Source organism: Lampetra fluviatilis, chromosome 4 (assembly GCF_964198595.1).
Source record: "Lampetra fluviatilis chromosome 4, kcLamFluv1.1, whole genome shotgun sequence".
NCBI lineage: Eukaryota > Metazoa > Chordata > Hyperoartia > Petromyzontiformes > Petromyzontidae > Lampetra > Lampetra fluviatilis.
The window spans coordinates 4,681,644-4,709,363 of NC_136278.1; the positions used below are offsets into that span (position 1 = coordinate 4,681,644).

A 27,720-nucleotide genomic window follows, 5' to 3' on the forward strand; every position below is an offset into this window, starting at 1 on the left:
AAATCCCAAGGGTAAAACAATGTATATAGTTTATATATACGCACACGTTTACGTGCTGTATTGATATGTAATTGTATCAATATGTTAGTATTAATATGATTATTAAGATTTTAATTAGTAACTTTTCATTTGGCAAATATTTTATTCATACTCGAGAGTTTGTCGATCGGCAGGTCGCCTGTGGTGGGGTAAAGTGTGGGTACTGCCACTTCTTCCAAGACGTCTGGCCACCGTGGAAGAGTAGGCCAAGTTACACTCTCTAGAGGGGCCCTTTAGCGCTCTCTCTAGTGGAGGGCCTTCCGCCAGCAGTGGCATGAGCACAAGCAACTGTAGGACTGCACTTGTATCTTCACCTGTACATCATCTTCAGATGCTCATGGTAATTAAACACTATTTTAATTAAAATATCCACCCGTATTTACCTTAATATCATTCCCAAGCCACCACAATAATGACAACGCAACGTACGGATGTCCAAACAGTCATTTTTTTTATTCATCTGACCGTGTTTGAACGTACAAAAGTTGCCATGCATGCCAGAGAACAGAATGGTTGTTAAAACGAAAGAACAGTATTCGCATACAATTTTTCATTTCATTACAAACCTCTGTGACATTTGTTAATGCAACAGTGTCCCGTCGAATCAACTCAGGTAGTGCTGTTATTGAGGCTTCCTGCCCGCAACTCAAGACCACGAGAACTCATCTCAGTCGGTGGTCCACTCAGCCCTTCATTCCATCGGGGGCGAGGGTCCATAAATTCAATAGAGGGCTTCTCTTTGGATGGACTGGGTCTCTGCCGTAAAAAAATATGGAATTCCCACCATGGGCTCAGGGCTGTAAACAGAAGATGAACATTGCCACATGCTCATCTAAAAAGAAAACCACTTATGCGGTTCCATGCAGAACATTTTTCATTAATGCACTGAGTATAAACAAACTAAATATAACTCTGTTACAGATGCTCATATACCTTTAAGCATTCAATAATTAAGTGAAATATATATTTTTTATTTTAAATTCCTTAAAAGACCCTGATATCATTAATATTAAATACACAATCATATTGCACATGCCACTTAGACACGCATGTCGTTTGTAGAAAACATCAGAACACATTTAAAGAATATGGCAAAGTTAGAGTAAAGAATATGGCAAAGTTACAGTAAAGAATATGGCAAAGTTACAGTAAAGAATATGGCAAAGTTAGAGTAAAGAATATGGCAAAGAGTAAAATGCTATTTTCAGAAACCACACTTAATGAAACAGTGTTCGGTTCAAACAAACAAACATACGTCGAAAACGATTCCAGAAATGGTACAACGTAGCATGTGAACCTTATGGCGGTACCCCAGAGTACCATAGTGCCCCGGCTCTCGAATAATGTCCGTGATGCAGTCACGTTTAGTCTGTTGATGGTCGGCGATGCAGCAATCGACTCATCTCGACGAGCTGTACACGATGCACTATTCTTGTCATGGAGCGAAAGGTAAGGGTTATCTGAGAAAGATCATGCAAGGTAATGGAGAGAAGACGGCAACTTTATAGGAGCTGTGCATTCGCTGCAACTAAAGCTGACCAGCTGCGCAAACACAAGGTACTCTTTACTTGATGGGTTTTTGCGTGATTTGAAAATTGTTAATATTGATATTGAAGTTATTTTAATAGGAACTTTACTGGAGAAAAAAAAAAAACAACCAGTTGAAGTAAACTATAATATATATTTTTAGAATACTGTACAAGAACAAATCTTTTTGAGGTCCTCGACTTCATCGAGAGCGCTGAGAAAGGCAGATAATGGCCTGGATTCCCAATCACCAAGATCCCGCCCGATCAACTGGTTGATACGAGCCTTCATTGTTTCAACGCCACCATCCTCGCTGCGTTTCGACATCGCGGAGTGGCACTGATTTTGAATTGATTGGTACCCCAGTCGCGGAGTTAAGTACATCCCTGGAAAAAATAGTGTCCCAGAAATAAAATTTTTATTGCCTCGGCCATTTTGTATTATTTGGTAGCCTGGGTACCGCCATAAGGATCATATCCGACCGTGCTAATCTGAGGTGCCGGGGAAGGACAACAAACTAACCACGCAAATCAGTTCTAAAGAAATTAGTGTTCAAGCTCGCTTTAAAAGTGAGTATTTCCAGCAGGCTTCCTAATATCGGAAGGAAGAGCATTCTAGACGGCCGCAGAAGCGGTGACCGCCTTTATAAGGTAGAGGACGAAAATGCAGTGGAGCGCATGCCGCTTTAAACGTGAGGAAAACGCCTGACTTTGCTTCAGAAGTGAGCTGATTTACGCGAGGTTACACATCCATAAATATGAATGTTTGTGCAAAGGTCAGGTTTGTGAATATCTGTATAGAAATGAGAGTTTCAACACGCGCAAATAACGCGCCGGGCGTGGGCAATTAATTGGACAGGGCGGATATGCGACGGTCGGACATGAGACGTTGTACATTGCTGCGTTCAGCTTTTTTTTCTTTCAACATACTGACATTGCCTCACGAGAAAGTGCCTGAGAAAGTACCGTGCTTCGCATGGAGGGTCGCCGAACCAACGTACGCCGTGAAGCGTGCACCGTGGGAACAACAAGAAGCGCAAGATCACCCGTTTTCTTTGAAGACTTCAATATTATTTCACCCTTTGAGAAACCACCCGAAAAAACAATCACGCCCCCAAAAAAAGGTGCTCATCGGTAAAAAGTAAAAAAAAGTAAACATACACAGAAAGAAGCATTTCGTAATAAATTATCGTTGCTTTGGCGAATGCTCAGCTGAGGGTCAACACAACAAAGTGTGCTGCTGTCTGTCCCCCACGGATTACGAAGGATCTTCCGCACGTAAGCTGTACAAAAAGTACTCAATCAAAAGAGCAATTGAAGGCCTCACCCACTCTCTTGCTCTTTTACGTCAACACGTTTTAACGAAAGGACATTTTACTCATGGCATTTGGTTCCAGTCCAATGCGGTCCCTTTATTGGACGACTATAAAGAACTATATTATATTATTGTAAGCTCAACCTACAGCAGTAAATCTATGTAAAGTCAAAAACACCGTTTAAGCGTAATGCGATAATTGTACACCATTTGATTTTGCCGCGGGGGATTATAAATCAGCATTTTGGACGATATTAAATTAGTTCCTTGATAAATATACCGTAACAAAACCAATATTTGGATTATCTGAATAAACGTTCGCTTTGATTTCTGTTTTATCCCACGCCTCTTATCATTCAACAACTTGTTTACACATTTATTCTTTTGCTGTCCGCGTTTGCAAGCTTTAACGAAATTTCGCCAAAGTAAATAACCAAAAAAGTTGACACCGCAACTGCTCGGTGTTTACGCAATTCAATCTAAGCCCCGCGGGCCGCCCTGGTTAACACTGCGGGTGTATAAACCGTAAGAATGCGCGCCGCCGGCTTCTCCCAGCGGATGTTGAAGATGCCCCGACGTCGTCAAAACAACAAATCGGCCATCAGTGTCAGCGCCACGGTCTACATTTTCCACGTTTAAAACTAAACCCGCAGACTACCACTGCGAACCTTTGCAGGACCCCTCCTGAAATGCTCAAGGAGGCTCTCATAGATGAATAAGAATCATGCATTATTTTTTTTTCTTCAAAAAAAATTGTACTTTCCCAAAAAAGAAAAAATCGAATCTACCTCACGTCAATTAACATCATTGCAACCCTGTTTCGACCTCTTTGAACCCAGCATCGGGCGCTGAAACACGCACACGCACGGACACCTCTGCGCTTTCTCCTGCCATCCTTCGCGCGGTGGCCTCACTTGCTCGCGCTGGTAAGCATGCTGATGTGAACGTCGCAGATGTCGAACCACTGGTCGGACACGCGCCGGCGCGCCAACAGCCCATTGTACGGCAGCGCCGGGTTGGCCTGGCGGTCGCGGTCGTCCACCACCTTCCAGAAGTAGTCTCCCTTGAAGAAGAAGATGGCCATGTGCGTGTACGAGTAGTACACCGCGTCCAGGTTGCCCCCGGGGTGGTCGCCCGCGACCACGGCCGGGAAGACGTCCGTCACTCGCTTGGGGTAGCCGCTCACCTTCTGCTGGGTGTTCACGTTGAACGCCGTGACCTGGGGCACGCGCGGGGAAAATGCAGCGTCAGCGTCTCGTCGAAAGGGGATCGTCGCGGTGCCGTTCGCATCGCTCGGGGGGGGGGGGGGGGGCGGCTGGAGTGCGGGGAAATTAACTTAAGATTCGTCGTAAGTCTTAGGAGGCTACAATTGTGGTACGATCCTAAATGTCGTACGAGGAAACGGATCGTAAGTCAGAGTGTATATGTGGTCGTCGTCGTTCTGTACTCTGGCCCCAGGTCTTAATCAGGCCAACTGCTTGGTGAAGGCCTCCTCGTGCCATGTGGTCGGTCTTGGTGGGTGTTTGTACATATTTCGTCATACTGGTCAATGCGGTATGGTGAAGGCGATGCTCAGGACAAGATAAAATGTCGCTCGCCACTGATGTTAGTCACGGATAGAAACAGAACTCGGGTCGCCGAGCTAATAGCGAAATGCACTGACTTCATCCAATACACATAGACGATCGTGACTGATGTTTCACAAGGGCCTGAATGCTCATATTTCACAGGAATGTAATAGTCACATCTATGTTAATATAACAAGTTGATTCTGATAATCACATTTTTCTAATTTGTCTCCTGTGAAAATGTTAAACTTGCGTGCAGTATACTCATCGCCAGTCATCAGTGAAGCAAGTCATTGGTCTCTCATTAAATGTGACACTAAAGTCGTTAGAAAACTGGCAAATCCCACTTTGTAATTATATCCTTATCATGAATCTTGACCAAATCACCCGCAGCGCACTCAATGTCGTCAGATCTCGAAAACTAAGTTTGTATGTTGAAATTATGTCGCACCATACGTAGCCAACCGTGCTAATCGGAGGTGCGGGGGAAGGACAACAAACTAAACAAAAAACTGTACTAAAGAAATGGATTTTCCATAGCTTCAATGGCTCTAGTGGCTTCCTAATATCGAAAGGAAGAGCGTTCCAGACGGCCGCAAAAGCGCATTTCAAAGCGCACGATGCAGTGACTGTCTTTGTTCGATGGCTGAGAGGGTGACTGGAGTTCGCCTGATGGTTTATGCTCCTTGAAGAGATCAGCGAGTAGGGTTGAGCCTGGACAGTGTTTGGATGGGGGAACCACAATGCATGCCAGGTTGTCATAGGTGGCTGTGGGGTTGTGCCACGTGGTGGTCACCTAGAGGGCAGCGCGGCAAGATCCATCTACACTGTCACTCTCCTCCGCCTTCACCAATCCGCAGCGATCAGCGCGATGAAGTACGGTGAAATAAAAACCCACGATCCGCACGGTGTGGGAGAGAGGCCCTCATCCAGCAGTGGATTCACCACACAAGGGGCTGTGCGCGTATACGCACGTGACTTTCATAAGTGGTGGTTGGTTTATTTAGCAAAAAATGACACGCAAATCTACCCACACCTCACATTATGTATATATTTGTACATCTATATGTACACGTGAGTCAAACATTAAATTGAAACGTTTTTGGACTTCACCGTGCTTCGCAAATGCCGGCAAAAGTGGCGTGCGCTCTTTGGGTGAAAATCCCCCGTTCAGGAATTTGCCCCCTGTTGAGAAGGCGCTCACGTCATTGTTCTTGAAGAAGTAGATGTTGTAGTCGCGGCGGTCGTAGAAGGCGGTGTTGACGGGGTTGGGCACATTGGGGAACCCGTCCGAGATGAGCTTGGGGTAGCTGACGCCCTGCGGGTCCACCGTGTACACGCGGTCGTTGGCGTTGTCGTAGCGCCAGTACTGGGTTCCTGAAGCGTTCGGGAAGTGCCGTGGTTAATGTGGCAGGACGAAGGTGACATTTCGTTGGAATAACTGTTGTTGTTGTTGTTGGTTTTTAGAAACAAATGAGATGCTTAATAATGGTAGTAGTAGGTTTTTACCCTTTAAACTGGTACAAAACTGACACCTTTATACAAGGCATCATGTTTGCAATAACCACAACACAAGCAGTTGATTGGTCCACACCCGAGACAGCTTTCCTTAGAGCCTAGTCTTGCATAAAGGTGTCAGTTTTGTACCAGTTCAAAGGGTAAAAACCTACTACTATATTTTGCCGCTGGTAAAGGAGGTCTCATAGAATACTTAATAATGGTTACAGATGGGTAAATATGGGGGGGGGGGGGGGCGGAGGTGGGATTCTGCTGTGGTGGCAATGGTTAGCGCACTGGGGGTTTGCAATGCAAGGGCCGCCGGTTTGATCTCCCTGCACGACACTTGAAACCATGGGGCAAGTTTCTTAAATCTCCACCCCCCCCCTTCCATCTGTCCACCGAGCGCTATGAATTATTACACCACCGTAGGCCGATTGGCACGTTGTGTGTGGCGGGGTAGGGCATGGGTACGACCACCTCTTGTGAGAGAACTGGGCCAATATGGAAGAGTAGGCCGAATGCCCTCGAGTAAAGTTCCTTGCGCCAGCAGCGGTACGAACCAGCCAACACAGAGCTGTCCACGTTTGCATTAACATGTCTAGCAGTTCATTCCCATTGGATATTGTGCTATGGTGGTAAGATGTGAACTCCCTCGCATGGTATACCGGAGGACATGGGTTTGATCTCGACCCTGACGCCTGTATATTTGAAGTTTGCATGCTCTCCCTGGATCCTCCGAGTTTTCCCTCCGCAATTATAATCAAAATGCACTCAGAGGTTTTTTGGCTGCTATAAATTTCCACATGATAAGCCGCTTCATTCAGCTATCATTTGTGGCCAGGGCGCTTCTGAAAAATATCTATATAGCTCAGTGGACCTTACCTGGTAATATAAAAAAATTGTTTAATAGTTTATATAGTTATATATATATGGACATTTTTTCCAAAAACATATACTGTAACAGCTCAATCCGAGCCATTACTGCTTTGATAATTGCATTGACTTTGCACTATTTGCCTTTCGGCGTTCTCTGGCCTAATACTGGTGATACAAGGCCATAGAGAAGGCTGCCTCTGGTGTAGGCCAATCAGTTTCATAGACAACGCAAATATTATCAGAGCACGTTTGTTTGCAAGTTTCACGACGAGTATGTGTGGTTAATGCAGACTTGATGCCTTGCAATAATATATCTATTTAGCGTTTGAACATCTTAACACCTTGATTTGAAGCTTCCGTGACTGCAGGAATCCATACTCTTTGGTTCTTTCGGTAAAGTCACGTGGGTATAAAATAAAATTATATCACGACGTTTCGGGCGCAACACAAGCGTCTGTCATCAGGTGGGAAAGCATGATCTGCTGCTGCCTCAGCATGATTTGCTGCTGAGCATGATCTCCTGCTCATACCTACGTGACTTTAGCGAAAGAACCAAAGAGTATCTTAACACCTGTTTTATTCATCAGTTTAAATATTTACACTATGAGATCTCTTTTACCAGTGGCAAAATATAGTAGTAGGTTTTTACCCTTTTAAACTGGTACAAAACTGACACCACTTTTGTACCAGTTTAAAAGGGTAAAGACCTACTACTATAGTTTAAATATTTTAAATATGTTTCATGGTTCAATTCTCTAATGGGCGGGGGGGGGGGGGTAGAGCAATGAATCGAACTGGCGACCGGTGCTCTCACGACGCCACCACACGTCACCGCTCCTCTCGAAGCCCTCCTCGGGTGCAAACTCGTGCACCTTTGAAGAAGTAGGCGGCGTTGATGTTCCATGTCCACACGTGCACGTAGGCGTCGATCGCCGAGTCGGGGATGCCCCGCCAGCCCACGGACAGGGCGATGGGGTCGCCGAAGCGCGTGCGGTTGTTGCGGTTCTCGTACATCCAGTACCAGCGGTCGCGGAAGAAGTAGGTGTTGAAGCGCGTGACCAGCACGCCCAGCTGGTTGCGCTCCTGGCGCACCCAGTCGAAGACGGCGGAGAAGGAGCCGTCGCACACACCTGCGGAGTGACGCGTGATCGCGGTGTCACTCCTCGACCGAACGCACGCCGTGCGACGAACGTGAGTCGTGTCTCCCGTGAAAAAGCAATGGCTTTCGGCCGATATAAGCAGGGGGACGGGGGCCCCTTGCTGGTTTAAAGTGCAGGTTTTCAGATTAGATTCTGTGTGTTATATTGTGGCAGTGTGGTTGTTCAAGTGGCTCGTGCATTGGTGTTATGAACCTTGGGTTTGATTCCATGCACGCGGCTAGCATCAGTGGCGAGCGTTATCTGGCCACCTCTTCACCAACCTGCGATGGCCAGCGTGGTGAAATATGGTCACACAGCCTCCACGACCGATGTGACGTGAGGAGGACTCGACTTGTCCGTGAATTAACAAAAAATCTGCAAACTATTTTTTTTATAAATGCATTTTATTTCACTGAGCATTGTTATTATTATACTGTAAATGTCACTTAAGTTATTGACTCATTTAACAGAGCGGGAGCAGAGAGTCATAGCTCCTGTAATAGAAACAGTTCCTTGTTTATTTTTAGCTTTAGGTGTGGCTAATTTTCAAACTTTACGCTTCACAATGGTCTACTCCTGGGAAAGATGGCACGCGATGGCCACACATGGCAGAGCTTTTGGCAATTTTCTGCATAAATGGCTTCGTGGCAGCCAGGATTAAACTGTTGGCATCGTGGCGATGTTGCAGTGACCACGGGACAATGAAGCTCACGCGGGAGATTTACGGTCGAACAATACCTACGAGTAATAGAAAAAGGAATAAAAGCCAAGAAAAGGTGTTCAAAGAGACGCAGAGAGAGAGAGGCAGGCGCACGCTTGGAATTACATTGAGAGTACAGAAAGAGGAGCACAAACATAAGAGAACAAATGTAAATTAGAGACATTTGATAAGACTTTTAAGAGAAATACAATGCAATCGTCAACGTCGCTGTGGTCTTAAAATGACCAAAAACACATATTTAATAGGCGATGCTTCGGCCAATGGCTCATCTTCATAGCACATTAATTTAGATGAATCAGTGGGCTGTGGCAGGACATAGAAATAGGTTTTTACCCTTTCAACTGGTACAAAAACTGACACCTTTATACAAGGCATCATGTTTGCAATAACCACAACACAAACAGTCATCTGGTCCAACACCAATGGAGACTAGGCTCTAAGAAAAGCTGCCTTGGGTGTGGACCAATCAACTTCAAGGACAGTGCATATCATTATCATTATCAGAGTTGTTTCTTTTTGTTTGCATTTTGACTGCTTGTGTTGTGGTTATTGCAAACATGATGCCTTGTATAAAGGTGTCAGTTTTTGTACCAGTTGAAAGGGTAAAAACCTATTACTATATTTTGTCACTGGTAAAGGAGATGTCTCATAGTGTGGCAGGACACGTTGCTCGACAGGACGATTTCCAGTGATTGATAGAAGACTGTCGATTGTAGCAGCCAAAGGAGGGGAGTTCACGCCTAAGAGAACACGTCCACCGTGGAGATGGAGCGTGCCTACAGGAGCTACGTGGAGTGTTGCATTTCAAGATCACGAGAGACGCTGAGAGCTTGGAGAGCCCTTGATCCAGCAGTGACTGATGATCGATGTGTGATATATAGATGACATCCCTGTAGGTCTAGAGTTGCTCACCTATGTTACACAATCACATACACGATATGCTATGTGTACATATACTATATATCGGGTGCATAACTATACTATATACCGTGTCTACATAGAGAGTCAGAATCTTCAGAGTGAGAATCGTTATATGTCCAGGAGAAATCTGATGAGCTATGAAGCTTGACTTAAAGCTTTCGTGACTGCAGGAATTCATATTCTTTGGGTCTTTCGGTAAAGTCACGTAGATAGATTGAAAGAAAATAACAAAAAACTATGACGTTTCGATCGCAACACAAGCGTGGTCAAAACGTCGTAGTTTTTTTGTTATTTTCTTTGAACCTATCTACGTGACTTTACCGAAAGACCCAAAGCATATGATCTGTGAAGCTCTTTTTCACAGATGTCCAGTTGGGGCGGATCAGAAAGTCACAACAACAAAAATACCCCAAAAAACGATAGCAGTGAAAAGTATAGGAATACATACAAATATATAAGTTCACATTACATACACTATACGCCGTGCATAATCCGATACGAGAGGTCTTTTGAAAATGACCCTCTAATAGAGGTCACATTGACCAAATGTCAAACTTATTATGAAGCCTATCATTATGTAATAATCAGACAATTGAAAAGTGAGTTGATGCTCGCTAGGGGTGACTGATCGAGACAGAAAGCAGTGCGTGTGAATGTGAGTGCTTTTTTTACAGAATATCGCATTGTGCGTCCTACAGATTTTTTTTTGACCATCCCGTGTTTGTGAATTATGTAACGTGTGGAGAGTATTTTTAAACGCGAACAGCTGGTTCATGTGGGGTCGCGGAGAATGGAATTGATTGTGTTTGGACTACAACAAAACATTAAGTGCAATTTACAAACTTGCAGTCACCAGATATTACATCGGCTCACATAACCGGCTTGACCAGTGGACCAGACCACCACTGGTCCAGTGTCCTCGACTTAAACTCCCGATATAATGGAACAACCACTATCTGCAGTCACCTTAAACCTGTGTTACCTATTTATATGTTAGAGGTCTCAGTGTTATTTTTGGCCCATGGACATTTTTATTTGATCTCACGCGCCCTATGTAAACACTATTATTCCATACTTTCACGTGTCCAGTTAATAATTCATCAAGGATTTTCTGAATGCATTATACAACGGGATTTTTTTTTTTATAACCAAGCACAGAAGGGTCATACAAGAGCAGAATCAGTCTCGGCTTAAGATGGAAATGTACGTGACAGGTTTATTTTATGTTACTTACAATTTGAGGATATGACACCAAAATGCGTATACTGGAATAGCGCCCTAGGCAGTATGAGAATCACTGATACGATTTTAAGTTTTAGAGAATGTCATTTTAATCCTTCCTCTTAAGTCTATATTTGCTCTTTATGTTTAAAATTATGCATTCTTAAATACGCGTCCTTGTTTGTTGTTCTAGCGATAAGTCAAGAAATATCTAAGTATGTGCTCTCTGGTTGCCTGGGTGAAAACGAGGGCTATGTCTTAGCTCAATCCTGGCCAGCTTGCCTCAAAACTTCAATATACACACATATATAAATACTGCAGTCGTCATAGCCAAGGGGTACAATATAAATATGATTATGTATACAATGTTTATAATCAAGTCACGTATTAATGGGGCATCTAAAGCGCTAAGATTACTCCACTCACATCGTCATTTTGCAATTTGTGTTCTTCATAACTTTGAATTAATACGCAAATGTGCAGTTTCCCTAACTTTAACAGACTTAAATTTCGATTTGAAGCTTTCGTGACTGCAGGGATTCATCTTCTTGGTTCTTTCGGTAAAGTCACGTAGAAGGGAAGTAATAAAATAATAAAAATAAAACATAATAAAATAATTCTCACGACGTTTCGGCCACAACGCAAGCAGCCGTCCTCAGGTGAAAACCAAGAAGATTTAACAAACTTATTTTGAAATCGGACATACAGCAGTTATAGTCTCTAGCCTGGGAATGGGAATGTTTTGACCATACCCCAACGTGGTGGTCAGTTCACTTTGGTGAACAGGGAGGTAGCAGAGAAGGCAAAGCCAGTTTAGATACCACAATATTGAAATTCATATTAAAACAAATATTTGATTTAGTTTATCTCATCAATGTATGTATCATGTTAAACTGCTTTTGTAAAGTCACGTAAAGTCATGTAATACACAGCTGTGGATTTCACACCTGATGATGATTGCTTGTGTTGCAGTCGAAACGTCGTGAGAATTTAATTGTTTTATATTTTATTATTATTATTTTATTATTTCCCTTCTACGTGACTTTACCGAAAGAATATGAATCCCTGCAGTCACGAAAGCTTTAAATAAAAAAAATATATTTTGTATTGTACGTTGCCAACTGTGCTAATCGGCGATGTGGGGAAAGAACGAAAAAATGTTTTGCGTTTAGTTTATTGTCCTTCACCTGTACCTCCGGTTAGCACGGTCGACTACGTACGGTGCGAAGGAAGTGCAACGTACGTACATACAAAGCGTTTGAATGATGACTTAAATACAAATCGAATTGCTCCTTTATAATCATAATCACGTGACTAGCATGCTCCAGAATGACGATTCATCGCACGCCGAAACGCTCTCGACGATTCATTTTTCGCGCGCGGCCTCGTTTTGTTCCGCTCGCAGACTTCCCCGGGGGCCATCGTTGCATGATGGAGCCCTGAAGCGAGCCGCCTCCGGCACGTACCGTATATCTGTTGGATGGCTTTCCTGTCGAGCCACTCCAGCTCGAAGCCGTTGTCCTGCGGGATGTAGTTGGGCTGCATGATGGAGCCCTGACGCGTCAGATGCGGCAAGCCCAACACGTGGCCAATCTCGTGCACCGCCACCTGTGACGTGAGCGCACAAAGACAACACCCCCCCCGCATCGCCTTTAATAGACTGCTGAGGCAAGTGCCGTTAGCGAGAAGCTATACGTGGCCAACGTATACGAGGGGGGGGTGGTGACCAACACCACGCCCAGCTGCCTTTGTCTCCCCAATGCTGATGTTTAGACACACGCACACCGGGTGCTCGTTTTACGGCTGAGTCCTCGGGGAGGCCCATGGCCGGTTCAAAGTTTTGCCATTGATTTTGGTCGTGAGCGGGAATCGAACTCAGGTCCCCGGATTCGTAAGCGCAGTGAGCAAAGCACTACACTGCCGCTCCCCATTGGGGGGTGAGTATGCACGCGCACACAGCCACACTCCAATCAACAACCTAAAACTACAGCTACAACAAGTTGATAAAAATCATGCCACACGCATGGATTTCGTGATGCTTTCCCACATGCGATTGTCTTCAGAAGTACTTCATTAGCAGTGTGGAAGCCCGACTGGTTTTCAAAGCGGTTGGTCCCAAATAGCAGCACAATCCTATACCGCAGGTTCATTCACGTTGGATCATCTTCATGAGAGATGTAATGCAAGCTGTTACAGATGGACAGCCGCTTTTAATATGAATTTGGAAAGTGTCAAAACAATCGCTCATCATGTTCAGCGTTAACACTGCCTTGTTACAGAAGTATATCATCACCGTGTCAGGCATGGGCGCCGTGGTGGCAAGATGTTAACTACCTCGCCTGGTATGCAGGAGGTCGTGGGTTCGATAGCGACCCTGACGCCTGCTGTATATTTGGAGTTTGCACGTTCTCCCCGTGGTCGCATCGATTTTTCTCCGGACCCTCCGGTTTTCCCCTCCACATTTAGAAACTTGCGTTTCGAGTATTTGGCTGCTATACATTTCCACATCATAAACCACTTCATTGGGCTATCATTTGTGGCCAGGTCGCTTCTGAAAAAGAGCTATACAGCTCAGTGGGCCTTACCTGGTAAAATAAAAATTGCTTTTTTTTATAAATTTTATGGCCATGCCTCACCACACTAGTAATCACAGAGTGGTAAAGGTTTGCTCGGATTAGATAAATTTATCATTGGCCACTGATGTTAATCGTGGCAGGGATTCGAACCGAGGTCTCTGGGTTCACAGCGCAGCACGCTAACCACTGCACCGCCGCAGTGTTAACGATGGTGTTGATAAAAAAATTGTCTCTTTTAATTATTTAAACAAATTTTACTTTGGTTATTCAATTTGATTGATAACATCCATTCGCATTCAGTGTCCGCTCTCGACAACGCACGAAATTATTTTTCCCAGTAGTCTTTACAGCTATAGCAAGCTCCATAGCATCCCCGTTCATATATACAACAACAATCTCATGAATTACAATTTTAAGTTTTAAATCATAATTCAGTCGTGCTTATCATCATCATCACATCACGAGACGAAGATATTTCTATTCAAGTCCGTGTAACAATGCCCCGACTTAGAGCTTCGCCTCTGGAAGGTGACACCACAAAACCGCTCAAGAGATTGCTTCAATTTCCAAACCACCTTCTCACATGCCCTGCAATATAGATGTGTTCATCATATGGAGATCCTGCCAAACAAGCTGTATTCCACAATTCTGGATATATGCTGAATTCCAAAAAAATATACTTTGATACGATGGGGTTTTTTTTGGTGCTTATACGATCATATATTGGTGCTGAAATTCAGTGTTTTATGGTACTCATTCATTACAGTCCCATTGGTGCCTGAGTTAACTAAACCACTTTTACAATAACTTAAAATAATCTAGAGCATAGCTGTCCAAACTATAAATGGCGATATAAATTAGCAGACGATGCCTGCTTCACATATCCGTCTCTTACAGAACCCATCGGCTGCAAGGCCTTCTGGGAGTGTTGGAAATGATGCGCTCCCAAGACGTCATGCGGCTGATTAGTTTTATGATAAAAAATTTAAATGTTTACATGGAGAGATCGATAAACGAAGGAGACATTGTTACTTATTGATTGTGTTATTCATACATTTGTGGGGATTGCCATTTTATTTAACGTGGCTCTCATTTTACATATTTAAGAGGCTGCCGATCCCTTTAATGACTTTCTGTGCGTTCCTAATGCGTCGTTTTCTCAGATTACGTCGATGTGATTATATAACGCGCAGTTGCATAGTGTGGTGGTCGTGGTGGTGGTGGGCATGAGCCATGGTGCAAGGAATTCAAAGGGGCCAGCTGTCCAATTTCCAACCCCAACCTCTACGTAGTCCTGCACCTGAGTCAGTGGGCATTGGTGCCAGGCCGTCCACATGATAGATTCATGTTCATTTCAAAGCCACAGCGTTATTGACGAGCGTGTAAAGTTTGTATTTATCTTCTTGGTTCTTTCGGTAAAGTCACGTTGAAGGGAAATAATAAAATAATAAAAATAAAACATAATAAAATAATTCTCACGACGTTTCGGCTACAACGCAAGCAGCCATCCTCAGGTGAAGAACAGGTCTGTCGGAAAGACAGCGTCTGAATGAGAATTATTTTATTATGTTTTATTTTTATTATTTTATTATTTCCCTTCTACGTGACTTTACCGAAAGAACCAAGAAGATGAATCCCTGCAGTCACGAAAGCTTTAAATCGACATTTAAGTTTGTATTTGCTTGTTTACGCACACGCTGCATTGCATCAACGCTGCCTTTGTGGCTCGTGTGCCCGTCGCTCAACAACAACAACAACAACGAGGGTGGCTGCTGCCACGTTTGCGGTGGGCTGGGTGCTGGCGCGGCGAACCTTGAGCAGGCTGATGCCCTGCTCGCTCCGCGGGGTGCTGAACTGCTCGTCGTCGTCAAAGTGGACGTCTCCGAGGTGCCACGCGTGGGCGAACTCCTGCCCGCTGCCGTCAAACACCTGGGAGCAGCCCAGGTGACGCCCTGAGGTTTGATCGCGCGCACACACAAAAAACACGCGCAACGACTATCGTGACCACCAGCTGGGGTTTTTTTTTTTTAGCCCGGGCGTAGAATGCTGGGGTAAAAATGCTGTTGATGTGAAAGAAAGAAGAAAAACACATTTTGCGAGACATCAGAGAATGCGTCCGCAAATCTGGTCAAGTGAAAACTGACCGCACGTGCATCCTTGACACGCACGCGTGAGTGACGCAAGGCACCAGAAGAGTCGCAAACGTCAAGTTGCTTTTTTTTCTGGACACTGCTTCTTTTCAAACTGGTTTTCTCCTCCCCGCATCTCCCCCTCCTTTCTTGTGTTTTGTTAATTGAAACCGAGAAACTGTGACACCGTCACGTCACCATTTGTCCAGATGGCCGACGAGATTACAACTCGTCCCTGCTGCGCTATGAATCACGCCGGGAGAATGCACCTGGAGGCACGCCGCACGCGATACAGTTTCATTCCTGACCTGCTATCGCCTTACAAGGGGCACAGCCAAGCGAGGCACATGTTGGATCATTTGTTATGAGGATATTGTTTTTCTTTCTTCTATCATCATCAGCATCAGCAGCAGCAACAGCAGGATCAGGCGTGGTTAATCCACTGCTGGATGAAGACATACCCACGTGGTCGCTATCTCCCATGATCCCACGTTATAACAACAACAACAATAATGTAAACAGCGCTTGCACAACAGTTCCTTTCGTCGCTCCATCTCCCGAGTAGACGTACTTCCTCCCCTCCCCCTTCCTTCCTCGGCGGCCACTCGGTCATTATTCTCGGTCAATCGACCGGGCAGTACGCAATATCCTTTAGGCACACATTTCGTGAATGCGAAGTCGCGCGTGTCACGTGGGACTCGAGTGTGCACTTGTGTGTACGTGCAATGAGCCCCGTATCGACTGTGCTGTGTGCATTAGGCTGCACGGAATTAAAGTCGCTCGTCGACAAGTTAAGGGGGTTTAAATTTACAGCGAAGAGTGCAAACGCCCGTCCACCGCCGTGGCCTGAAGTATTAATAGCTCCGTTCGCTCACATCGCTGAAACTCCCGTCAACGGATTCGCACTTTCGTGATAGGACGCGACTATTTTTAGCCTGGCCGACGAAACAATAATGGAATTGTGTCTCGCCTGTCACAAAAGAAAGTGACTGAAACGGAAGCACTTATTTGTTTATTTACACGCTATAAAGAAGGAGGATTGCCCGAAACGTCGCATATTATTTCAGTTTTTGTACCTCTTAAGGCCACACAGTGTTATTGACGGATGTGTTGAGTTTGTTTTGCTCATCGTGTCCTTGTGCCAACGCAGTAGCAGCATCACCAACTCATTTCTTTCGGTCTCTACGATGTCTATTGCATCAATTGTATAATGTGTCACGTGCACGACCGAATAACTTAATCCAAGGCGCATACCACTGTCTGCATGCATCATATCGAGCACAATGCTGCCTATCACGACCGGCGCCGTTTCTAGCTGATATTCACACGATGACACTGCCCAACGTTACCCGTTCTGACCATGTACTCGCTCCTTTTTTAATTCACGCAAGACGAACATTTAATAAGAATGCTTACATTAACATCGATCCCATATACGACGACGTTTCACTATGACACGTGCCATTTGTCCCATGAACGCCTAGGAACGCGGACCGGCTCGATAATGGGGGGCCGCTCCAACTTTATAGGGGGGCCAAGCGAGTTCGATAGCCGATCCCTGGCGGCTGCTTATCAGCAAATCAATCAATAAGTCATCCGTCATCGAGTTTTCTTTTGGGCTTCATCACGTAAATATAAATGTGTCGTTAAACCCGCCACCACCCGACACAGCCAATTAGTAAGGTTAGTCGCGTAAACAAAACCTGCCAATTCGTTACTAGTTCAGCAAACCGGCGTGTCGGAGAGTAAACACACAACATTTACCATTCAAGTACCGTGACGTTTCGCCGGTAATTGCGACCAGCATCATCAGGCGACAGCCAAAGTTGGTCGCGAAAGCATACTGTGTGTTAAATCAACAAGTCAGCCGATCACTCCAATCACTCAATAAATCACCTGTTCCGAATCCCAACTTGATGTCGATGTCTGAGGTGGGCGACTTGAGGTCTTCCTCGAATATGAGCGGAATGACCTCGCTCCACATGCGGAACGCCAGCCTGACGATGAACCTCTGCTCCTCCGTGGTGAACTGCGAGCTGTACCCCTCGCCTATGAGGCGCCACTTGAGGTTGCTTTTGGGGAACGCCAGGCCCGGGTTGAGAGGGGCATCGACCACCACGGCCCGACGGGACCGGGCGTGGGTCACCAGGTCAGCCAGCAGTCCCCGAGAAGGGGTTGTTGCTCCATCACTCCTCGAGTTGTTGTTGCTGTTGCTGTTGTTGCTGCTGCTGCTGTTGCCGTCGCTAAATTGGGTTTCGTTCAAGGGCCTCGTGCTGCTGCTGTTGTTGTTGCGCGCCTGCTTGTCTGGCACGCCGCAGCGAGGTTTGTTCATGGCCGCTTTGGTCTCTTCGTCGAACTGCCCTGTCTGGGGCAGCCCATTTGCGGCCTGGAAGTTCTTGAGAGCAGCCACGAGGTACGGGGATTGGGTTGGGTCGGCCTTCGTCTCCTCCACCTTGTCACGGCTCACGGTGTCACCCTCGGACAACGAGTCGATCACGTTGCTGGGTGCCGGGTCATCGTTCAGCGGAATGGACACGTTCTCGTACTCAATGGCTTTCCAGTTGACGGGCTTCACCCAGCCGTACTTGAGCAGGTATTGCTGTCCGGCCACCCCCCCACACACGCACACGCACGCGCGCACACACACACACAACACACACGCAGATAGATGGTTTAATTCAGGCAGAGCGCATGCACAGCTTCGAATGAATGTGCAACGTGAAATAAGCGCAGCGAGCAATGACCATGTCGCAATCGGGCGCAGGTGACTCTGCGTTTGTGCTCGTGATATAAATTCAAGTTTTGAAGATTTCAGAGCTTCAGGTTTTTTTTGGAGAGGGGCGGGGGGGGGGGCGGGGGGGCTGCCGTGGAGCTGTCAAAGCGGAGTGAGAACGCTACGGTGTTTAAAACGTGCCGAGCTGGGCACGCAATACGCGACGCATCGCGAGCAAAACAGCGCGTGTCGACTGACGCGCGTGCGTAAGGACCCGGCGTTCATACTACTTGGACACAAGCCGGTTGTTTTAATTAGACACGACCTCGTAGTACGGGAAGTAGTACAATGAAAACAGCAACACTGACGACATTGACGCCCTGAAGTGCCGCGACGCGGCGTGACACATTCGCTCGTCCCGTGCGCGAAAACGGAGCAGGCGCGTTCCGCGAATGCGTCGGCTGGCGGGCTCGGAGAGGAGGCGCGCGAACGATGGACAGGACGCGTGGATGCGTCTGGCGAGTTTTGCGACGACCTTTTTCTTTTTTGTGTGCGCGTGTGCACACGCGTGTGCGCGAGTGTGTGCGCGTTTGTGTGCGCGTGTGTGCGCATGTGTGTGCGTCGGGCGTAACCAACGAGTCTCGCGGTGCTCGCCGCCCGAGACTCACCTGCACGGACTCGGTGTCGTCGACGAGGTCGGCTTCGTTGTCCGGAGTCTGCTGGATGTCGCCGTGGTCGCGGTCGTGGAAGAGTTTTTCGGCGCGCGCGTTCACCAACAGCAGCGCGGCGCATATCGCCAGGTGCGCCGCCGCTGGCATTGCCGATGCAGAGTTTGACAGCGGTGATGACGGAGCGACGCTACGAACTCACCGAAAGAATAATAACGACAACGACGACGACGATACGAATAGAATGCCGAGAGGACAAACAGCCAAGAGGAGGAGGCGAGCGAGACGAGCCTCTTGTGTGGCAAGCACAGCAGCAGCAGCAGCGGCAGCGGCAGCGGCGGGTGTCTCTTGTGGACGAAGCGGATGCCGTGCGGGGCTTTTTAAAGCGCGCGGCGCGAAAAGTGCGATGTCATGTGGGAGCTTTGAGTGGCTCGGAGAGTCCGTGACACTCGAGGCGACGATATGGGGATAGCGTTGAGCCTTGAGGGAGGAGGGAGGGTGGTGGCTCAAAGAGGAGGAGGCGGTGGGGGGGGAGGGTGTGCTGGGTGGTAACAGATATGTGTCGTCTTCGCGTGCGTATCCGTGCCGCCAGCGACAAGGGCGGAGGTAAGCATAATGTCCGTGCGTGCGTGTAAGTGTGTCAGGGTGTATGTGGGTGTGGGTCAGGGTGTACGTGGGTGTCAGTGTGTCCAAGGGTGTACGTGGGTGTCAGTGTGTCCAAGGGTGTACGTGGGTGTAAGTGCGAGGCTTTCCTGGGTAAATCTTTTGCAATAGTGTAGTAGTCGTAATAATAATGATGATGAAATGTATACGCGCACAATATTTCATAGACATAAAGGACCGTGACTCCAAGAAGCAATTACGATATTAATAACATTAATTAAATTATTTACCCTAATTATAATAATACATCTTCTTGGTTCTTTCGGTAAAGTCACGTAGAAGGGAAATAATAAAATAATAAAAATAAAACATAATAATAGAATAATTTTTCTTACTTTATTATTTCCCTTCTACGTGACTTTACCGAAAGAACCAAGAAGATGAATCCCTGCAGTCACGAAAGCTTTAAATCGAAATATAATAATACATTTAATTAATTATTAATACAATTATCATTAAATGCAGCCCTTTGTCAATCCGCAACTGGATGCAGTTCTATCCGGTCCGTGTCAATGACGAGGGCTAGTTCGACCCTAATTCACCACGCGATGCCGTGGACTCGTTCACTGCTGTCAGCCGCGGTCTCGGAATCGAACTTAGGTGGGCGGGTTTGCGACGTAACGCACTCACCACCGTGCCGTGGTCACTGCTCGCATTAACTTTACTTGTTTGTTTGTTGTAGTACAGAGTTAGACTGATGGCCTTAATCTAAGTTGTCTTGTGGTTGTTGTTGTTTGACTTGCATCCCACTGGGATATTTGCACAGGGTTGGTGTACGGTGATTTTTTCTGCAATATTTTGCTGTCTTTTCTTGGATTTTCTGTTTGCACTTAGTCACTTTAAGATGTTTTCTTGTTCATGTTTTTGTTTTTTGTTTGTTGCGGTTGCACCCGATTCAAGAGCCGAATGCCTCACAGGGCTATACCTAATAAATGAACTTGAACTTGTTGATTCCTCCACCCATGGTCAGGGACTCGTTTGACCTGAGTGTTGGATCTCACCCACGCTGCTGTGTTTTTCACCACCGCAAACACTGCACGTCACAACCATTTTCTATCTACTGCTCATTTCCATCGCACTGCCCCCTACGCTGGAAAAAAAAACAACGAAAATAAATCTCTCCCGCGTCGTCTCTTTTCCCAAGTTCGTCGAATTGGCTCACTTGCGGAATCGTATTCACTCTTATTTATTGCACTTTCAATCGTGCTGTTTGTTGCTGGGCACTTGTCGTCTTGCGCCTGTGCTCAGCGACCTCGATTTAAACACAGTGCACACGTAATGCACTGCATATAGTTGCTGCATGGGTCTCATCATCTGAGCATGCTTTGAATGCACGTTGAACTTCTTTCGCACCGCACGTATCCGGCGGTGCCAATCGGAGGTGCGAATGATGAATGACGTGCACGATGTACGGATGCTGCGAGAGAGTGGCGAGCGAATGCAATTGACGAGGAAGGGGGTTTGACCCGTAACCTTCCGGGAATTTGTACGTGCGTAGAGAACTCTATCACAATAAACCGCGTAGTGTTGATATACACCTTAGGTCGGCAAGCTGAGGTTCAGGAGCCGCACACCACTCTCGAACGACTGGCTTCGTGATGTTCTTTTTTAAGAGGTCTGTCTCGTATTCGCATTGCATTGGCGGTTCTTGAAATATCGAGGGGTCTTTTTTCATTTTTTTTTACAGAATTCGAAAAAAAATGTCTCTTCTTGTTATTTGGGTTGCCGACCCCTGCCGTCGGCTGACTGAGAAATATGTCCGTGTTTGGACTGTGGAAATTCCTGTCGTTAATAATAATGGGGATGTTTAACAAAAAAAAACGCACTTCGGTGTCGAATCTCTGGCGCGTTACGCAATCAGCGAGGCAACACACGAGTCACGTTGGGACTCGGTCACGTTCGGATGTTGCGAGACGTCGTTGCCCCAAGGTCATTCGGCAGCAGCGAGTTCCAGGACGATGGGTCCCAGCTGTTGAGACGGCACGTGGGGGGTCCATTTGTCTTGGGTGGCACGATTAGGTGGTGGTCGTACTTAGCAGACCCAAGATGTTTTGCTGGTGTTCTTAGTCCGCCACTGGCAACACACATCTCCGACAAGTACGGCGGTGGTGTGAGAGGTCTGGCGGACAATTGTGGACGGTCAGGCAGTTTCATGTGTAAACTGAACTAAAACTAAACACATAATGAATCACGACGTTTCGATGGTACCACAAGCAATCGTCAGCAGGTGAAAAGATACAGCAGTTCTACTGATACAGCAGTTTTACTGTATCTCTTCACCTGATGACGTCGTGATTTATTATTCATTTTTCTACCAACGTGACTTTACCGAAATAACCAAAGAGTATGGATTCTTGTAGTCACGAAAGCTTCAAATCAAGATTAAAACTAAACAATTTTTATTTTACAAGGTAAGGCCCACTGACATATATAGCTCTTCCTGATTTGAAGCTTTCGTGACTGCAGGAATCCATACTCGTTGGTTCTTTCGGTAAAGTCACGTAGGTATAAAATGCATATACCTACGTGACCTGGCCACAAATGAAAATATTATCACGTGGAAATGCATAGCGGTCAAATACTCTAAACGCACGTTTCTAAATGTGGATGGGGGTACTCGGAGGATCTGGAGAAAGATCCACGCGGTCACGGGGAGATACATGCAAACTCCAAATATACAGGCATCAGCCTCGGGATCAGCCTCGGGATCGGCCTCGGGATCGAACCGACGACCTCATGTATCTCAGGCGAGGTAGTTAACATCTCGCCACCGTGGTGACGAGTTACGTTGCTCAAAGCCTTCATACCAACTCTGGTCATCATCACAGCAGCGGCTTTTGGCTAACGATCTGACAAAGACGGTCATTGCATCGCGCGCTTTCAGATGCGCTTTTGCGGCCGTCTGGAACGTTCTACTTCCTATACTGTATTAGGAAGCCACTGGGAGCCATGCACTTTTAGATCTAGATTTAAACTAATTTATTTAGAACAGTTATTTGTGTTTAGTTTGTTGTCCTTCACCCGCACGGTTGACTACGTACGGTGCGAAAGAAGTTCAACATACATACGTGGATACACGCAGAGGCAGGCTGTCGCGAATCAGTTAACGATTGCAGTTGCTTGACCACAGGATAAGAGCAAGGACACGTTGCAGGCCATGCCTGGCAAGGGAGCCTCCATCCTCTAGCGTGGGGCAGGTCTGTGTAAATCACGCGTCCACGTTTCACTCTGCGAGCCATGCGATTAAGTTCGGGCGTTGCGCGACTTAATAACCGCTCAGTCCGCCGGAGAGCGGGCGTAGGACAGCAATTGCTCGGTCCCATCGTGTGGTTCTCGGCGACCGGGTTTGCTGCTCCCATTCGGTCCCAAGGGGAGCGCCGTTGTTTTCTTGGTGAGATCAAAGCCGCGCGGAGCAGTGGCACGGGAGTGAACGGGTGGGTGTGGGTGTGTGACCAACGCCGAGCGAGAGAATTGGAAGGGAGCTGTCGGGCGTGCGACGAACATTGGGGAAGGGCGTGCCTGAAATAAGCACCATGGCCACCCAAAGAGGCACCAACACACAGGGCCCATTTTTTGGTTGTTGTTGTTGATGGTTCTTGTCCAACACAATATGGCAATTTTGTTCACAATTGCTATTATCTGCTTGGGTCCTGTGCGGTCATACGCTAATGTTTATTTTTGTTCTATTTAAAAATACCCCCACCCACCCAACATCCATCACAGTACTGTAGTCTAAAAATAACGTATCAGACCTACACCCCCCATATTTGCTTTCATGAACCAGCGGTGCTGGTCAGGTGAATTCCAGGAAGGCCGTGTGATCGACGGTTTGTGTAGACATTGTGTTATGTGTACTTGTGTGGAGAGGTAGGTATGCGAAGTGAGGGATTAGTCGCTTTAAACTAGATTCGAAGCTTTCGTGACTGCAGGAATTATTCTTTGGTTCTTTCGGTTAAAGTCACGTAGGTAGAAAAATAATAGATCACGACGTTTCGATCGCTAACACAAGCAACCGTCATCAGGTGGGACAACCACAGCAAGAAAAAACTGCTGAAGTAGGAGACAGATCTGCCGTGGCACGAGGTTATATAGTAGTGTATAGTGTAGTGTATAGTAGTGTATAGTGTAGTGTATAGTGTAGTGTATAGTGTAGTGTATAGTAGTGTATAGTGTAGTGTATAGTAGTGTATAGTGTAGTGTATAGTGTAGTGTATAGTGTAGTGTATAGTAGTGTATAGTGTAGTGTATAGTAGTGTATAGTGTAGTGTATAGTGTAGTGTATAGTGTAGTGTATAGTGTAGTGTATAGTGTAGTGTATAGTGTAGTGTATAGTGTAGTGTATGGTAGTGTATAGTAGTGTATAGTGTAGTGTATAGTGTAGTGTATAGTGTAGTGTATAGTGTATAGTGTAGTGTATAGTGTAGTGTATAGTGTAGTGTATAGTAGTGTATAGTAGTGTATAGTGTAGTGTATAGTAGTGTATAGTGTAGTGTATAGTGTAGTGTATAGTGTAGTGTATAGTAGTGTATAGTAGTGTATAGTGTATAGTAGGCCTCGGCAGTAGGGGGGGAGAGAAAAGGGGGGGGGGGAAGGAGGTGGGGCAGAAAGTGGACCCCGCAGCAGCACCCGGGTCACTGGAGTAAAGTGGACCACCACGGCAGCACTGGAGAGGTCGGCTGCCGGGGGGGAGAGAGAAGGGGGGGGGTGGAGAACTGGGGGGGCAGATCGGAGAGAGATGCATCGAGAGAGAGATAAAGACACAGAGAGTCGGAAATAACAGCTGACATAGGCAGGTAGGATTGCAACATCACAGTCAGTTAAGACTTTACCTGGTTAATAACGTCCTTCCAATGATTGCTAAGTTTGTACCCATCTTCTCGGTTGAAGTTGTGTCTGTGTTAATATATCTGGATGGCTTCATGAACAAATGTCTGATAATTGCCGGTGGATTTGCAGAGTTCCTCCGTCTGGGAAAAGTCAATTTCGTGTGAGCCCACAGCGCTAAAACAATAATCAGCAACGGCAGAGGTATTGGTCCTACCGTGTTTCAGATCTGCCTTGTGTTCACGGACGCGGTCCGAGACATGTCCGTTTCGTTTCCCCAATGTAACTGTTGCCGCAGCCACAACTCAGTTTGTAGACACCCGGGTATTGCATATCAGGAATTCATATCATTTACAGATGGAATTAAATTTCGGATTTTGTGTACTGTGTTGAAACGGACCTGGATCTTGTGTTTGTTTAAAATTTTGGAAATCTTTTTTGTAACCCCTGCTAGGTATGGCAAAGTGATGGTATTGGTTGGATCCTCAGATGGTTGTCTCCCCATGGCTGGGGAGACAGCTTTGCGGATTTTACGGTCAGAATATCCGTTCATCCTGAGGGCTTTGTGTACGTGCTCCAGCTCACTGGCTAGGTCAGGGGTCGGCAACCTACGGTTCCGGAGCCGCATGCGGCTCTTTACGGGCTGCTTCTTGACGATATGTACGTATGTACAGTATGTACTCAGATGCATTGCGGCTCTTGAAATGCTGAATTTTGTACCGAATTTGAAAGAAATGGCTCTTCTTGTTATTTTGGTTGCCGACCCCTGGGCTAGGTGATGCTGGTCGGAGATGCAACGGGCCCTATGGTGTCGTGTTTTGACGAGGGAATTCTTCTGGCCTGGATGGTGGTGGGAGTAAGGCTTGATATAGGCATCCGTGTGGGTGGCTTTCCTGTAGACAGAGTGTCCAAGTTTACTATGTTTGTTTTCTCATTCATTTGTACCTGATGATGGTTGCTTGTGTTGCAATCGAAACGTCGTATTCTATTATTATTTTATTTAATTTGTTTCTACTTGACTATACCGAAAGAACCAAATTATTATTCGCTTTGTTCGTAACATGTCCCATAGCGACGCTTCATGAGCAACGCGCTTTCTTGCCAACAGGGGGCGCAATGTTCTTTGTTTTTGATTTGGAAAATGTTTATCCGGTCCATCACGTTCTGGTATAGGCCTCATATATGAATCTGCTCGTTTCGGGCACAAACTATTTATCTTATCGTCCGGATTATAAGACGCACTTTGCGCCCATGTTTTTCCCAGAGTGTTTCATAACCTTGCTAGAAATTTAAGAAAGAGCTTAACTCTAGACAATTACACGTTCAACAATGCTGATTGTTGCTGGTCATGTTGGCGTTTTCAGACTAGCGCTTAGGGGCCGTCCATAAATGACGTCACGCGATTTTGGACGATTTTCACCCCCCCCCCCTTCGTCACACGGCGTCACAAAAAGTCAGACCCCCCTCAAATATGACCTCACAAAGCTCTGCCCCCCTCCCCAAAAAAAAAATGCTTCAAATCGCTTTAAACTATTGTCATTGTAGTGCGTATTTAATGTGGCGCTGCACTCTGATGTTGTAGAATAAATAAAAAGTCTATTTAATTAAGTAGAACGTGTTGTCTATATTTATTTAAAGTTGCGCATTTTGATGTGACGTCACATTTCTCAACCCCCCCCCCACTCGTCACACATCGTCACAAATGTCTGACCCCCCCCTAGGTGCGTGACGTCATTTGTGGACGGCCCCCTATAGCAACCGCCATTAAAACACACGCACGTTTAATGAAACAAGTTTGCTCTGTAGCGAGAATTTGGGAATGCCCGTATTGTGTGTCTTGCATTGATATTGATGTTGTTTTAACCTTTAGCCGCGATGTCGCTTTACACCTCTGGATTACAGGGTGCACTTTTTACCGAGTATTTTTAAAGCTAAAAAGTTGGGAGCGAGTCGTATGAATCCGGAGCGTATTTTATTCAGGAGCAGGGGCGGTTTCTTCATTAGGGCGATTGGGCGACGCACCACCAATGTCATTCAACCACAGAGTCACGCTAGCCGTCACTGTGCCTCTGGATATAGTCCAATCAGCGTCATGCTACGTTCTGTGGAGTACCGCCTCTTTTTGGGCGATTTCCTTCCAGCTGAGAATCGCCGCGAGTGGTCCCAGAGACTTACATTCAAAGATCATTTTTTTCGAACGGGGGCGCTGCAATGCATTCTCTATGGCTTCCGGGAGGGCTCGCCCTAACGTGCTTACGTCATCATACGTGCTTACGTCATCATACGTAAGCACGTTTCATCCAACATTATAATTTGTCGCCACCTAGTGGAATCTTTAATAAAAGAAACTTGAGTGGTTTGTTTTAATAGTGAGTATATAAACAAACTAGATGTATTGTAAGAGTCACTTTATTTTTCATTAATATTAAAGAAGTGAAGTTGCCTTTACATGCTTAAGCTGTTAATTTATCCATTGCATGGGTGGACCTTATCCTTATCAATCATCCAGACATTTGCCCCCCCTGAGAGATTTTGCAGGAGCCGCCACTGTTCAGGAGTATACACATTAGGAATTGGAGAAAAGAATAACGCGGGAATTTTTTTTTAACGCAACAGATCCAGACAGTCGAAACCGGCCGAGTGTTTATCTGCTTGAGCATTGCTGCTGTAAAATGCTCCTCTCGACACTCGAGAGGGTCAGGCATCTGTCATCATCATCATCAGCCAATTCATTGCTGGTGCAAGACCTGATTAGCTGTTATTAAACCATTGCGAATTGATCAATACTGCCTAACGATGTCATTCAAACTATGAAAATTAAGAAATAGCCATTCCTACCACCTTATCATTCAAGAGGTCGGCGATAATTAAAAGGCTGTCTATAAACATAATAACGCACACATATATTACAAATAACCCATGATAGCTTCAATCGATACACTTCACAATCCACTTTTCGTCGTATTAATTATTCAACATTCTCATAGATGGCCACGCAATGCATCTGCAATTCACTTTTTGTTTTCCTAACCACGGAATCTGCAACAAAAGCCTACTTTCTGGACAATGACATTCTGTGCATTATCACGTTTTTCCTAGACGCTGTCAATATTTGAGTCACCCCGAACGGAATGTAGTGGGCATGTCAAACAGTTGACATGCATCAGATGTATTAATAATTCCTCATCTTATGAGAATAAATACATTTAAATGCTAGCTGGGTAAAATTCCACGGTGTCTTTTCTCGGGTCACATTTAACGTGTCTCGACCCGTGTGCGTGCAGGATATTTTCACTCATGGGACACCAGGCACTTGGGGGG

General features: G+C 46.0%; 1 protein-coding gene across 1 annotated transcript; it reads right to left on the bottom strand.

Moving 5' to 3' along the window:
- Positions 1-619: 619 nt before the first annotated feature.
- Positions 620-19,215, bottom strand: LOC144931262 (matrix metalloproteinase-21-like). Its single transcript, XM_078855068.1, has 7 exons — positions 18,913-19,215; positions 17,428-18,130; positions 15,215-15,354; positions 12,293-12,434; positions 7,697-7,954; positions 5,653-5,825; positions 620-4,099 (listed from the first exon to the last, which is right to left on the bottom strand). Exons 1-7 carry the CDS (start codon positions 19,060-19,062, stop codon positions 3,791-3,793), a joined length of 1,875 nt encoding a protein of 624 aa, XP_078711194.1. The 5' UTR covers positions 19,063-19,215; the 3' UTR covers positions 620-3,790.
- Between the last annotated feature and the right edge of the window lie 8,505 nt (positions 19,216-27,720).

Coding starts and splice junctions, on each gene's coding strand:
- LOC144931262 (XM_078855068.1), bottom strand. CDS start 19,062: ATGCCAGCGGCGGCGCACCTGGCGATATGCGCCGCGCTGCTGTTGGTG. Junction 18,131..18,912: donor ACGACACCGAGTCCGTGCAG/GTGAGTCTCGGG, acceptor GTGGCCGGACAG/CAATACCTGCTCAAGTACGG. Junction 4,100..5,652: donor ACTTCTTCAAGAACAATGAC/GTGAGCGCCTTC, acceptor CGCGTGCCCCAG/GTCACGGCGTTCAACGTGAA.